Raw genomic sequence first — 13,936 nt, 5'->3', positions numbered from 1 at the left:
GTTATGGGACTCTTAAAAATAATCATTACAGTGGCTCTGTAGTTACTACAGAGAAAAATGCTTTGTGTTAATTAACATCAGAATACAAAATATCTACACTATGATTACAATTATGTAAAAATTTTGTGTGCTTGTATACAAAGCCTAGAATAGAAAATGATGGAGTGGTAGATTTTTGTTATAAAGCTACTTGTGCTATAAATAACAGGCTTTAATTTTAATTATTTTTAAAATAATTCATTTTGAAATAGTTTCAAACTTACAAAAATAGTTCAAAGAACATCCGTATTCCTCTCACCCAGATTCACCAACTGTTAACAATTAACTGTATTTATTCCATCTCTTTCTCCCTATAAACATACACACAATCATGAGTCTTTTTCTGAACTGTTTGAGAGCAAGCTGCAGACCTGATTCTCCATCTCTCCTAAATATTTCATTATATATTTCCCCAAAACAAGGATATTCCTGTACATAACCACTGTAGTAGATTCAAATTCAAATTTCCCAACTTTTCAAACACTATTTCTCTTTCCTTTCTGATCCAGGGTTCCACATAGGGACTTGTTTGCTTAATGTCTTGTCAGTCTCCTTCAATCTGGAAAAATTTCTCACTCTTCCCTCCGTGTCATGTCCTCAGCAGTTTAAAAGGTTCAGACCTTACCTTCTGTAGGATAACCTTACTTAACCTGGGTCTGTCTGACGTTTCAACAGGAAAAGAGCCAGGCCACGCCTTAGCTGCAGGAATGCTGCAGAAATGATCCTGTCCTCCGCTCTGCCTCACTTCAGGAGGCACTTTCTGTAGACCCACACCACAATTGGTGATGTTGAACTCCTTTACCTAATCATGTTGCTGTTTCTCAGGTTTCTTTACTGTAAAGTCACAATGGTTCCCTTCATATGAATTACTATTTTGTGGGGAGGTATTCCAGTGTGCACCAATGCCCTGTTCCTGCCTGAATCAGCTACCTCTGGAGGTTGCCAAAGAGTGATTGTCTGTCTCCATCTTTCCTTCTACGTTTATTAGTTAGCATTCTGTATGGAGAATGCTACCTAATGCTAACATGGACTCTGGACTGTTAGTTTATTAATGGGTTATATTCTGTTACTATCGTTATTTATTTTGATGTTCATGTTGTCTCAGATTTGGCTGGCGGGGGCCCGTTGAGGTGGCTCCTGTATCCTTTTGATGTGTCCCTGGCATTCTTTGAACTCTTCCTAACCTTCTGGTACAATAAGATGACACAGGCATATCTTTTACAGTCCATGTTCCAACCTGCAATTGCCATTTCTCTAAGGTACCCTGGTTCCTTTTAGTGGAGAATATTTAGAAACCAAGTCCTGGGTGCTCGTTGTGCTCATTGCTCCGGGGTTTTCAATGCTTCTATGCCCTCTCAGCAGACAAAGTTAGGCAGTATATATATGTATTTTACCTACATACATAAATATGTGGGGCGGGGGGAGACTCTTGGCTATCATTATCCTCAATACATTGACTTATTTGCTCAGTGTAACCAATCTTACAATCATATTGGCCCTCTCTTCCACCTGACACCTTAGTGTCCCATATCCTTGAGTATTGGAGGGCACACCATTGATGCCCTCTTTGTGGCTGCTGCTCCCTCTGCCGCCCCACTAGTGTCCCATGTTCTTTGAGGCCAGTGGGCATGCTACCAAAGCATATTAGCATTCATCCCCTCCCCCATTCACTGTCCTGTTGTGAGACACCACCTACTTTGTTCTGTAAAGTATCAAAAAATAAACAGGAGGATATGAAATATATCAAGTACACAAGAATTTTATTTTGTTGAATTTATTGTAGCTCCATTAGAAAAGTAGTATTAGCTATTACTTGCCTTACTATGGCAGTTATGATGGAGTTGAATTTACTGGTAGGAAGATAAAAAAAAAGGAGGGGCGGATTTTGCTATTATTAAGTCTTTTGTTGGGTTTATTTTAGTTATGTAATTTCCGATCTTAGTAAACAAAGAAAAAATTTTAAAGTAGATATGTAAAGAAAAGTTTAACTATTCACTGTTTTTAAAAGTTGTTGAGAATGAATTGTTTTGTCTTGATTTATGTTTCATTTTGATAAAATATTTAAATAAGAACTTCATTATATGTTAGTCCCCAAAATAGTTTTTGCCCAATCCATGAACATCTTGTTTACTAGACAGTGGATAATTTGGCCTATTTGCAAATGGACTAGGGTCTGCATGTGGATTTATATATGTGTAAGATAATCTTTCTACTTTTATGCTCACTTAGAGAAAATTTAAAGAACATTTCATTGTTTATGTATCATAAGGAGGATCAGATTCTTCCCCCAATATCCAAAACTGCCTCTTAATTTTAATAATTAGTGTTTTAATTATAAATGCTTGCTATGTGGTATATACTGAATGTTTTACATATACGGTCAATCCTTATAACAACCCCTTGAGATATGTATTATCACCTCTATATTACAGATGAGGAAAGTGGATTAAGAGATTGCTTTCTGTTCCTTAACTTTTTTACTAATTAGTCTCTGCTACCTCTAACTTGTTTTTTCTCTAAATTTATAGTTTAATTTTTTTTCAACATTGTTTAATTTGCTTCACAGAGATCGAAAATTGTGCAATTTGGGATTAAAAGGCTACTATATTAAAGGCAATGGCAACGATGCAGGTAATACAGTATAAAACTATATAGCCCTTTTTTGCTAAAATTAACCATAATACTGTATTAATTTAAGTATAATTTGTTATAATACTATATTATTAGCATAAAATATTATAAATGGCAAATAATCCTTTAATCAGAGACAGTCCTCATTTTTTATTATAACATGGTTCTAGAATCCCTATCATGGCAGATCTTTTCTTTTTCTGTAGGTAACTCCTTTGTGGACTTGAGGTAGCCTCTTTTTGCCCTTTGTAAGCATTCCTTCTTTAGTTGTCGCCGTTAGATAAGAGCAACCTGAAATTTAAAGCTTTGAAAGGTAGAGAATGTATAGTTTCTTCAGCAGAATTTTGTTGTGTTAAAAGGTAAACTGAGACACATTAAAATTTTCAAGAGTTAATTTGGGCAAAATTATTATAATTGGGCAAAGTCAAATTGGACAGCGCCAAACCAAAGGTGTTTAGGAGTGCTCCACCAGCAGGAGCTAGGGGAGGGGTCTTATGCTGAAGCAATGCAAAGAAATCATTTGATTGGCCATAGTTTATGCAGTTGCCTTATTTGGGAAAGCTGAGTTGGCTATGATTGGTGGTTCTTCGGTTTCATTTTCTCAGGTTCCAGTGCATTGACTCTGGCTTAGGTTTTGGTTTGTTTGGATAGGCTACCAAGGCATTAGAGCCAGCTCAGTCTGATGGCCTCCTGGTTAAATACTTGAACAATTGTATAGATAAATGATTCAGGATAAATTCCAAGTGAACATGCATATCTTTTGCCTGAAGTAAAGAGGACACAGTCTGGGTTAATTTTCCCAAATAACAAATATAATTTGTTCTATACTTTGAGCCTCACCTAGTTACCTGGAAACCGTTTTGATCTCTCAGAGTTCACTATCAGGACCCCATTTGTTCTTTTTTTTTTTTTAATTTTTTGTTTATTCCAGTAACATTGGTTTATAACATTGTAAAAATTTCAGGTGTACATCATTATACTTCTGTTTCTGCATAGATTACATCATGTTCACCACCCAAATACTATTTACAACCCATCACCACACACATGTGCCTAATTATCCCTTTTACCCTCCTCCCTCCCCCCTTCCCCTCTGGTAACCACCAATCCAATCTCTGTCTCTATGTGTTTGTTTATTGTTGTTACTATCTACTACTTAATGAAGGAAATCAAACGGTATTTGACCTTCTCCCTCTGACTTATTTCACTTTGCATGATACCCTCAATGTCCATCCATGTTGTCACAAATGGCTGGATTTCATCGTTTCTGGACCCCATTTGTTCTTTCCACGCAAATCTTTTATGTTTCTCTAGACACAGGGAAAACTGCAGCGTGAGTTACAGACTATACAGTGAAAAATCACTGTATCTTCAGTGGATGAAATGTTTGGTTGTGTTTCAATGTTACATTGTACAAACAAGATTTCTTTAGATACTGGACTCCCACCAAACATAAGAAAATATGCATACTGTGAGAGAAACATAAAACTTAGCTGATTTGCTTTTCCTATTTTGCTGTTTCCTGAGCTGTCTCTCTCCATAAGTTCATTGAGTGGAATGGTGAGTGGAATTACCTTCATTATTTAGATAGGATCTTTTTTCCTTCTTTCTTTTAGTAGAATTTGTGCACGAGATTTTTCTTTTTTTCAGTCTCCATATTTGCTGTGTAAGATTCCCCTTTCTGTTGCCTAAAATCGTTTAGCTGGAGTGCAACTCAGCCCTAATTCAGTATGCTAATATATAAAGTGATTTTTGTCTCACATTTTAAGAGCATTTGAATGGCATTAGTCCAATTAGTGGTATGATCTACTTTTAGATAACCATATTAAGATAAAGTAAAACTTGTTATAATAAAACAGGTTTCCTATAAGACCTAGAATCAGGGAACTTGAAAGGATCTTCCAGTTCTGTGGATTCCAGAGTTTTAATAGCAGAACGCTTCCATTAAATCGGTTCTCCCACAGAGTCCCAGGGCATAAATCCCTGTTGTGATTGAAGTACCTGTTAGGGGCCTGAAGACATACCTCTCACCTCTCTTATTAACAGCTCCTAAAATAACTCCATAAATCATCATTTTAAATCCACTGATCTAGTTCAGACAAGGGATGTGAAAATGTAAATCTTTTCCTTCTGGTTGCTCTGCTGTTTTCCGTCTTACGTCCTCAGTACCTTGTACCATGCTTGGCGCAGAAGAGATGCTCAGTAAGTGTAAGTTGATGGGCCACTGTATGGATAGTGGCAGGCAGAGCCAGACTAGAAGTTGTCTCTTGAGCCTTAGTTGGCTGTTTTTTTACTAGTCCGTATTACCATCAATTGCTTTTTTTCCTTTTTTATTTTCTTCCCCTTAAAAATTGTAACATTTGTACACCTTTACTTTGGGCAAGTCATGTAATAACTCTGTGTCTCAGGTTCTCCGTTAAAATGAGGATGATAAAACCTGTGTCTAAATTGTCTTAAAACTAAGTTAACAAATGCTGTCTGTAGGAGACCAGGGCACAGAAGAGGAGGAAGGTGGCACTACAGAATCACGTGACAGCAAAGGCATAGGCCTAGATGAAAGTGAGCTTGACTCTGAGGCTGAACTCATGAGAAGTATGGGGCTGCCACTTCAGTTTGGTGGGACGTCTGCACATAAACATTTTGAGGTAGCTATTAATTTACTTTTATTATTTCTGTTTCTTAGTTTTCTTCATAAAATAACACATGGAATTTTTTTATCCCAAATCTAATCCATTGATAAATTAGAGCACTGTACCTCTTTTTAAATGTATATATTTATAAATTAACCAAAACTGCAAGTTGAGATATGTCTCACATGTGATTTTTCCTCCTCTTAGAAACTTAGTAAGATTCACTTCTTTGTGTAACTAAAAGCCCGGGGTGGGGGGATTGAAGGTATTTTATTTAATTTAATGTCAAAATAGACTTGGATTTAAAATAGACTTGAGTTCTACTTTCTCTTATAGTTTATGACATGCATTTTATATTCAAGTTATTTGTCTTATGTAGGTGTCTATGAATACTAGAAATAAAGTTAAAGTTAAAAAGAAAAAGAAAAAGCATCAAAAGAAGTACTTAGATGAAATTATAAGAGAATCTTGGAGACAAGAATATGTAGAAGATGACATTTTGGCTTCAGATGATCCATCTTCTGTTGAACAGTATGAGAACACCAGAAGATGTAAACTTCAAACCAAAAAAGACATTGAAACTGAAAATCTTCCTGTTGAAAATACATTATCTCCAAAGCTAGAAATTACAGAGAAATGGGAAAAGTATTGGAATGAATATGGTGGAGGACTATTATGGCAAAGCTGGCAAGAAAAACATCCAGATCAAGCACTATGTTCTGAACCTTGGAACATTCCTGATACAAAGGAAGAATGGGAACAACATTATAGTCAACTTTATTGGTATTATTTGGAACAATTTCAGTATTGGGAAGCTCAGGGTTGGACTTTCGATGCCTCACAAAGCTGTGATACAGATACTTGTGGGTCTAAAACAGAAGTTGACAACAAGAAAGGTGAAAATTGCATGAAAGCAGGTTTACTTTCCTTTCCATCTTCATCAGTTGGTAGCGAAAGCTCTAGTTCAAGTGATAAAGATCATAATGAGATACTTGATGGAATTAGTAATATAAGTTTGAATTCAGAGGAGGTAGAACAGAGCCGATTAGATTCTTCTGTAAGTTGTGATGGACATCAGTGGCTAAGTGAAGTTAACAGCAGAAGAGAATGCCCTGCTTCTGGCCAAAATGAACCATGTAATGGTGGAACCAAGGAAAGCAGCTTGTCTGGGAATAATAGAAGCACAAACCAACCGGCTCAGGGTAAGATTGGCCAAGATTTATCCTACTGAGTAATGGTTAACAAAATGAATCTCTTTAGCAAAATAACTAACACTAGTCCATTATGGTAGAGTTAAATAATGCCAACTTACATTTTCTAGTATAATAATAAAATGATTTAATCCTCTTATTTTTATATCACAAGTTGTTTATTACCCTTTTGTATAAATAAAAAGAATATTTGCATAGGCTTCTGAAAAGTATCATTCCTTCCTCTTGTACCTTTGTGGCCAGTGAATTAGAACTTGGAAATCCCTTGGGAAATCTAATTTAGAGTGAGCTTGGAATGTCAGAGTTTCTCCTACAAGTTCCCAGGAGGCATGTGAGAGATTGATTGAGAGCACACGTTTGACATTAGGCAAATGTGACTGTGAGTCATATCGGAAATTCGGTTGGGACAAGGGAACTCTTGCTCTATAGAGAATCTCAACAGGGCATGATATTAATTTGTAACTGGAAGGGTTGATTTTAGGATTCTCATAAGATATCCAAGATAAGGAATTTGGTTGACTCCTGCCTAAGTGATTTAAAAAAAAAAAATCATTGTGCGGACTGGTACCACTGTCAGGACTAAAAGCCAGTGAGAAGTGTGTTCAGAGAAGTTAGGGTAGGATGAATAAGAATGCTCTTGCTAGGGAGAAGCGTCCTACCGACTCATGGCCCCAGGAAAATGGGAGAAGAGGAAATTTTTTTTATAACTTTTGAATTTGTCCTGAAGCCCACTAAGATGTTGTCTTGGCATTCTTGATGTTTGGTGCTGGAAAAGTCTGGTTTATAGGGACTTTCTTCTCAGCCTTATTCCTGTATGAAGCAAAAGGTTTTGGCCTTTTACTTAACAATTGGGTTTGCTTTGCTGTCTCAGATAGCTGATCTTCATCTAGTTCAGAGTTTCCTTTAGAGTTACTAAAGAGCTCTATCTACTTTTTTATTTCTCTTTTCTCTGTACTCTTACAATGTCAGTACAGTGTTCTCTTTCCTTTCTCTTTTGCTGTTTTTTCCATCCTTTTTTTATGTGATTATTTTATATTAGTCTTTTGATACTCTTCAATACTCTCCTTATTACTTTCCATAGTTATTTTGACCATAAAACTTGAAATATGTTTATTGGTCAGTACACACAAATATGCGTATTGGCCCCTATCTTACTGCTTCATGCTATTCCCTTTGATTATCCTTCCTTATCTTCCTACTTTTTTCCTTTGTCAAACGTAGTAAACCTCATCCTTTCTGCCTTCTATTGCCTGTTTCCTAAGTTATATATATAGATTGACCATTTCTATTGCCTGTTCCCTTAGTTATGTATATAATTGGCCATTTCTTTAATTAGCTCCAGGGTGACTGCCATCAGGATCAGCTTGAGAATTCTAGGTTTTCATTTGTTTTAGATCCTCCCTTGAGATCAAAACGTAAGATATGTATTGCATTTCTCTTTAAGTGTGTTTTCTACTTTTTTGTGGTTGGGTGTTCTCCCGAAATAGTCTGTCCCCACACAGTCAAAGCTTCCCACTCTCTACATTGCAGACACCTCTCCTTCTAGTCCCACCCAACTACTTTGTTCCAGTCTGAAGAAATAGAGAACAAAGATATGTGCCTCAGTTGGAGCCACCACAAGTTAAAAATACTTTTTAAATGCCTATCTTTCTGTTGCTTCCATTATTAATTTCAGAGCTATATTAGAGACAATTAAATGTATTTGCTTCTTAATAAAGAGAAATTATTTTTAATCAGTGTGATCATGCTGTCTTTAGAGTCATTTAGATTAAAATTCTATCAAAATGTGATAGCTAACAGCTATCACAGAGGTAACTTTATGGATTAATTTGTGTGGATTTGGACAGCTGTGAGGTAAGAGTTACAGTTCACTTTTTAAGTAGTTAGATCATGGAAACTTTAAGAGATGTAGCTTTGGTTGTTTATGCTCACACTCTGCATGCAGGTACACAGAATAGGTAGATGTGGTCTGGCACTTTGCCTGACGTGCACATACGGTTCATTGTAGGAAAGGCAGTGAGATATTTTGGTTGCCTTTGCAAATGGCAGAAGAGTTGTCAAACCAAGGGGGAAAGTTCACTGCAATGTCTCTGCCCCTTTAGATTCACAGGAGTCTTCAGAAGCAAACACGATCAAAGAAAGACCACATCCCAGTGGTGTTGATGGAGATGAGAGTGAAGAAGATCCACCTGAACATAAGCCAGGCAAACTCAAGAGGAGGCAAGTTGCATATTACTTTCTCTCCAGAATGTGTTAGCATAAGCACTTGTGTGCATGAGTGAGTGGTTATAAAGTGCTTGTTATATTACAACACTGCAGATCCTATGAGGGGAAACGACAAGACACACTGGCAAGATCCTGGGCTTTGGAGCATGGTCAGATCCCAACTCTTGCCTCTTATTCTGCCACAATTTCTTATCTATAAAAAGGGACTGATGCCTTTTTTGTGAGATCATTGGGAAGACTGGAACTAGCATGTAATGTATCTGACACTTAGTAGCGATCATTGGATGCTGCTTTTAACTAATAGTGTATAAGTAGGTACAGTCTCTCTCTGGAGGAAGTTCTAATCTTTTTTCAAAAGTCAGTGTATATTATCACAGAATTTTATTGCTGAAGTAGACCTCAGATGTATCAAATGTAATGCTCTCATTCTATAGATAGGAATACTAAGACAAAACAAAGGTAAATGCCTTGCCCAGACGTATAGCAACAGCAGCAGCTCTAAAGCTAGAGCCCAGCCCAGCTCTTTCAGAGGCAGTACTCTTTCTGGTTACACCCTTGAACATAGAATTAAACAAGGAGAGGGTAGTGTAAGGTAGGATGTGGTCAAATGCTGATGCTGTAAAATACAAGAAAAAGATGGACGTTACAGAACTTGGACGTTGGCTGGCAACATTTCATTTCTCTGACAGGATATGAAGTGTTCCACATAAGACTTTTATGTTCCATACAGCTTCTAGAAAAATAGTATGCAAGCTTTAGAGGCTCAGTACCTTAGCACATAAAAGCATGTCTCTACTGTGTTCCTTTTACTTGGTAGACATTGATTGTTAACTCCTCCATTAGTTCCTGCTAGTTCCTGGAGGCAGAGATTGTCTGTGTACTTATATTCCTGAGACCTCGTAGTTCCTCCATAAATGGTTGGTGAGCTTAAGGTAATTTTTAGGAATTCTTACCATTTTCATTTGTTACTGTCGCCCAGGTAGTAGATATCACTAGAAGGCATCTCCAATAGATGGATGATCCTGGGTTCCTTAATGTCACTTGTATCACAACTTTATTCTTCTTAACGGTTTTTGTCTTTTGTAATTGTTTTGGTTGGGTTGATAGTTCTCAAATGTTTACTTGTTTATTTTTAAGGAGAACCTCTAGAGATAACACTCTAGGAGATTAGTTTAAGGCTGCAGCTTTTACTGGTGTTTTTCCAAAGGAAAATGGAGAGAATCCATATTTGTACCGTGTTCAAGAATTCTTGACAAATTCTTGACATGGTTTAAGATTTGAGTGCTTACTGCTGTGTTCCAAACAATGCTAGGTACTTTATTTCATTTGGAAAATCCTGATTAAAGAACTCTTTCCTGTCTTCCTGGATTTGTGAACCATGGTGATTGTCGGGATGGGAAAGTTTGCATAGGTTGACTATGTGTACTTTTTGATATTTGCCTGCACCAGTCAGCTCTGGAGGTAATGGCTTATCACTATTTACCTTTTGTTTATTTGTTTAGCCATGAACTGGACATCGATGAAAACCCAGATTCAGACTTTGATGACAGTGGTTCCCTTCTAGGATTCCAGCATGGCTCGGGACAAAAGTAATTATACATAAATGCTATTGTCTTCCAGAAATCTTAGCCACTTTAGCTGTTTTAAAGCTCTCTGATATTCAGATAGCTAATAATGATTATGTATTTGATAGCATTTGAGATGTTAATTAAAACGCTACCCTCTCTTGTTAGTAAGAATCTTGGAGATATCACTGTACATTTGATGTATTTATGTGTATCAACTCATTTGCACTTCCTAGCAATCCAGTGTTACTATTCCAATTTCATAGATAAAGCAACTGCAGCTCACAAAGGTTTTGACTTGGTCAAGATCACATCATTTCCTGAGGAGGGGATTCAAGCCCAGAGCTTGAGACTTCTAAGCATGGTTCTCTCTTCATCTAACATCTCACGTATCTACCTCTGTGTACATCTGAAGTGTATAGCGAACATGCCATGAAAACTTCAAACCTGCAGTAATCTTTTTTCTTTTTTGTTATGAAAGTAGTACAGCTCAAACAAAACAGAAGTAAAAAGTAAAGAGTGAAAATCTTTTCTTCAGATCATTCCCATAGGTAGGCAATGTTTGGCATATATTATTCCTAGTTTACTAATGTGTGTTTTTATGATTATGTGCATATACACACGTTACTCTCTTTTTATAAAACACAAAAATGGAATCATGCTATATATATTCTGCACCTTGCTTTTTCCCCCCAACAATGTACCATGAACACCCTGCCTTATCAATACATTTACCTAATCCTTTCAGTGGGGCCATGTGTTTAATTGACCATCCTGTATTGTACCTCTAGGTTGTTTCCTAAGAGCTAATCATATGCCCTTGAGGTCCCCCCAGGTTATCGCATGTACCAGTAGTTCATTCCTTCTTATTGCTGAATAGTATTCCGTTGTATGGGTGTACCATAGTTTGTTCAACCTTTCATCTATTGGAGGACGTTTGGATTGTGTGTGGTATTTTGGTATTACAAATAAAGCTGCTATGAACTTCTCTGTACAGAAAATACAAGTTTTCTCTGGGATTAAATGTCCAAGCATTAAATATAAGAAAACTGAAGGGCTTATTGCATATGACATGAAGACTGAAGTGAGTAGATAAGGCACAATAAAGACCTAAACCACTGGTTTAAATCAAGATTAAGGTCTTGGACGTTTCTAAGGGCTGAGACTTATTTTGTTAGTTGTGAAATTTTAATGGATACTTATACATTATGAAGTCAGCAAGGAACGGACATAGGTCTCAAGGTTGACATAAATTAAATACAAATTAGTTCAGAAATACATGCTCAGAATTATAATACTATGAATAATTTTTTTAAAAGACTATCAGTTAATCTCTCCTATATGGTACTTCAAGGCAGTTGTAGTTCATATAATCATTTAAAGCTAAAGATCATAAAGATTAGTAATGTAAAGGGTTTTCCTGATATTGCCATGTTTAAATTCCTAGCAGAATTTATTTCTACTCACATATAATTTTATTCAGAAATTACTTGGATAGCTCTTGCTAGTATACACACATAGAAATTTATTTTGTTACCTAAGGTTTAACTTAACTATTCTCCTATTTAGAGCACCCAATTCTACTTAAAAGATATACTTTTTATAAGGAAGTTTATAATATGGCTAGAAGATAACATCTGACATTTAAAACCAAACTGTTCAGAGGAGTTTATAAGTGCTAAAATGTATACTACACCCTAAGTCCCTAATAGTCTGTAGGAGAGGCAGTTAATGAGGCTTGACATAGTCAAAGATGGCTTCACAACAGGATATATATCTTTTAGGATGGAAAAAGTCAGATGGTTAGCTCAGGTAGACATTCTCTAATTATTTTAATAATAAAGGTTTGCTTCTTTGGTGAGTTCGGATTGATTTCGGTTAAGAATTTAGTGACCACTTTTAAGATAATTTGAACATATCCAGATATATGTTAAAGAACCTTTGGCATCACCTCACTGTGAGAAAAAATTATATTTCCCAACATGCAATGGAGTTATATTTTCCTACTATTATTACATTTTACTCTGTAATTTCTGCTTTCTGCTCTATATAAGATATGCTGATATTTCAAACTTTGATGTTTCACATTTACTAGAGAAGTAACATACAAGCTAGACCTTAAACTCCTCTGCATTTTGAACTTTATTTCATAATTTTCATAATTTAGAAGAACGAAATTAAAATAGTGACTCCTAATAGAAAAATAGTGAAAATTGTTAGTTTTATTCTCTATTCATATAAAAAAACAAATTCATAGAACTTAAGGTTTGAGTAAACTTCTTTTGGTTTGGTCACAGATATGGTGGAATTTCAAACTTCAGTCAGCGACGGGTCAGGTATCTACAGAAGAATGTGAAGTATAAGTCCAAGTTCTTGGACATGAGAAGGCAAATAAATATGAAAAACAAACACATCTTCTTTACTGAAGAGTCAGAAAAAATTATTTTCAAGAAAAGCAAAACTTTGAGTAAGGTATGTATAAATTTTGTTTTATATTTACAGATAGAATCTCATTTTGTGAGCTTGACTTCTTAAAATTGTTTTCAAATGGGAATGCTGTTTCTAGCAGATATAAGGGTACATAAAATTATTTTCCACTTGCTTCCTAAAGGCATATATTTTGTGTGAACTAAAGTTGGAAAAAAGTAAGTTGGGGACAATGTGGAAAGGGGATGTTTTGAAAGCTACACAATGTATCTGGCCAGTTAAGTAGGTAAAATTGCCACTGTCTATGTGGTAACGGGGGATTTCTCATCGGCTTCCAGCTCAGTAGGGTCCCAGAAGTCAGTTTCTGGTAAAGCTTTTATTGTAAGCCTTAGTTTTGAGGTTATCTAGAGGTGATCCATCAAACTTAGCACTAACAAGTTCATCCTAATGGCATGAGACTCAAGGCGAATTTAGTGATTCACACTGTTAACTGGAATATTCACATCCTCTCTCCTGTACTCTGCTGTACCTGCCACCCAACTACGTGGAAAACAAGCATAATTACAGTTGCTTTTGCTCGGTGTGATGAGCGATTCTTCTGCATCATTGAAAAAAAGCACCTTCTAGTGAGCAGAACCTTTGTCTCATTCACACCTCCAGTAGCTCTTTAGGGCAATGGAACAAAATCTCAGAGCCAGTGCGGACTTTGCTTTACTCTTAGGATACGTACATGATCATCCCTACCTTCAGCATTCTTCCAAGCCATGCTCCAAAATTTATAGCTGATTTCAGTTTTATTATATTTCAGATTGGTTGGTTGCTGGTGATAGTTTAATTTTTTAGTGGCCCTGGCTATATCTGGAACAGATTTCCCTGTATCAGTCCAATCAGTCCTGTAGGACTTTTTATAATGTTTTGGATGTGATAGTCCCCGTATATTCATCTGTAGATGAAGAGCAGAAACATAACTGCTAAGTATTGCTGAGGAAAAAAATAAATGTGGCTGTTATGCCCTTAGATATCTGATTGATGTATAGGCACAGTCCCCTCAAAGGAAGATTCTGGGTTCTCATCCATGCCCATCGTCTGTCTACCACTCTTGTTCTAATTTCCTCTCTTGTGAAGGTCATGAAGATCTGTTATGAAGAATACTCTTGTTACAGAAGATTGCAAGGAGGTATATATCATCTGATCTTGAGCCTTATTA

General features: G+C 36.3%; 1 protein-coding gene across 2 annotated transcripts in view; it reads left to right on the top strand.

Annotated features, from left to right (window-relative positions):
* The window catches only part of TGS1 (trimethylguanosine synthase 1), a 43,216-nt gene that overhangs the window by 4,828 nt on the left and 24,452 nt on the right, over nucleotides 1–13,936 (top strand). For both annotated transcript variants that reach the window (XM_004435756.3, XM_087420556.1), the window contains exons 2-7: nucleotides 2,606–2,670; nucleotides 5,155–5,315; nucleotides 5,680–6,502; nucleotides 8,614–8,731; nucleotides 10,240–10,326; nucleotides 12,600–12,774. In XM_004435756.3, coding sequence (XP_004435813.1) covers nucleotides 2,606–2,670; nucleotides 5,155–5,315; nucleotides 5,680–6,502; nucleotides 8,614–8,731; nucleotides 10,240–10,326; nucleotides 12,600–12,774 — 1,429 coding nt within the window. The remainder of the gene's footprint in view (nucleotides 1–2,605; nucleotides 2,671–5,154; nucleotides 5,316–5,679; nucleotides 6,503–8,613; nucleotides 8,732–10,239; nucleotides 10,327–12,599; nucleotides 12,775–13,936) is intronic.

The sequence above is a fragment of the Ceratotherium simum genome, chromosome 31 (genome assembly GCF_057802395.1).
Source record: "Ceratotherium simum simum isolate JZ-2026a chromosome 31, ASM5780239v1, whole genome shotgun sequence".
Taxonomy (NCBI): domain Eukaryota; kingdom Metazoa; phylum Chordata; class Mammalia; order Perissodactyla; family Rhinocerotidae; genus Ceratotherium; species Ceratotherium simum.
Note: the sequence above shows the minus strand (reverse complement) of the source record. Positions and strands in the feature narration are given on the sequence as shown.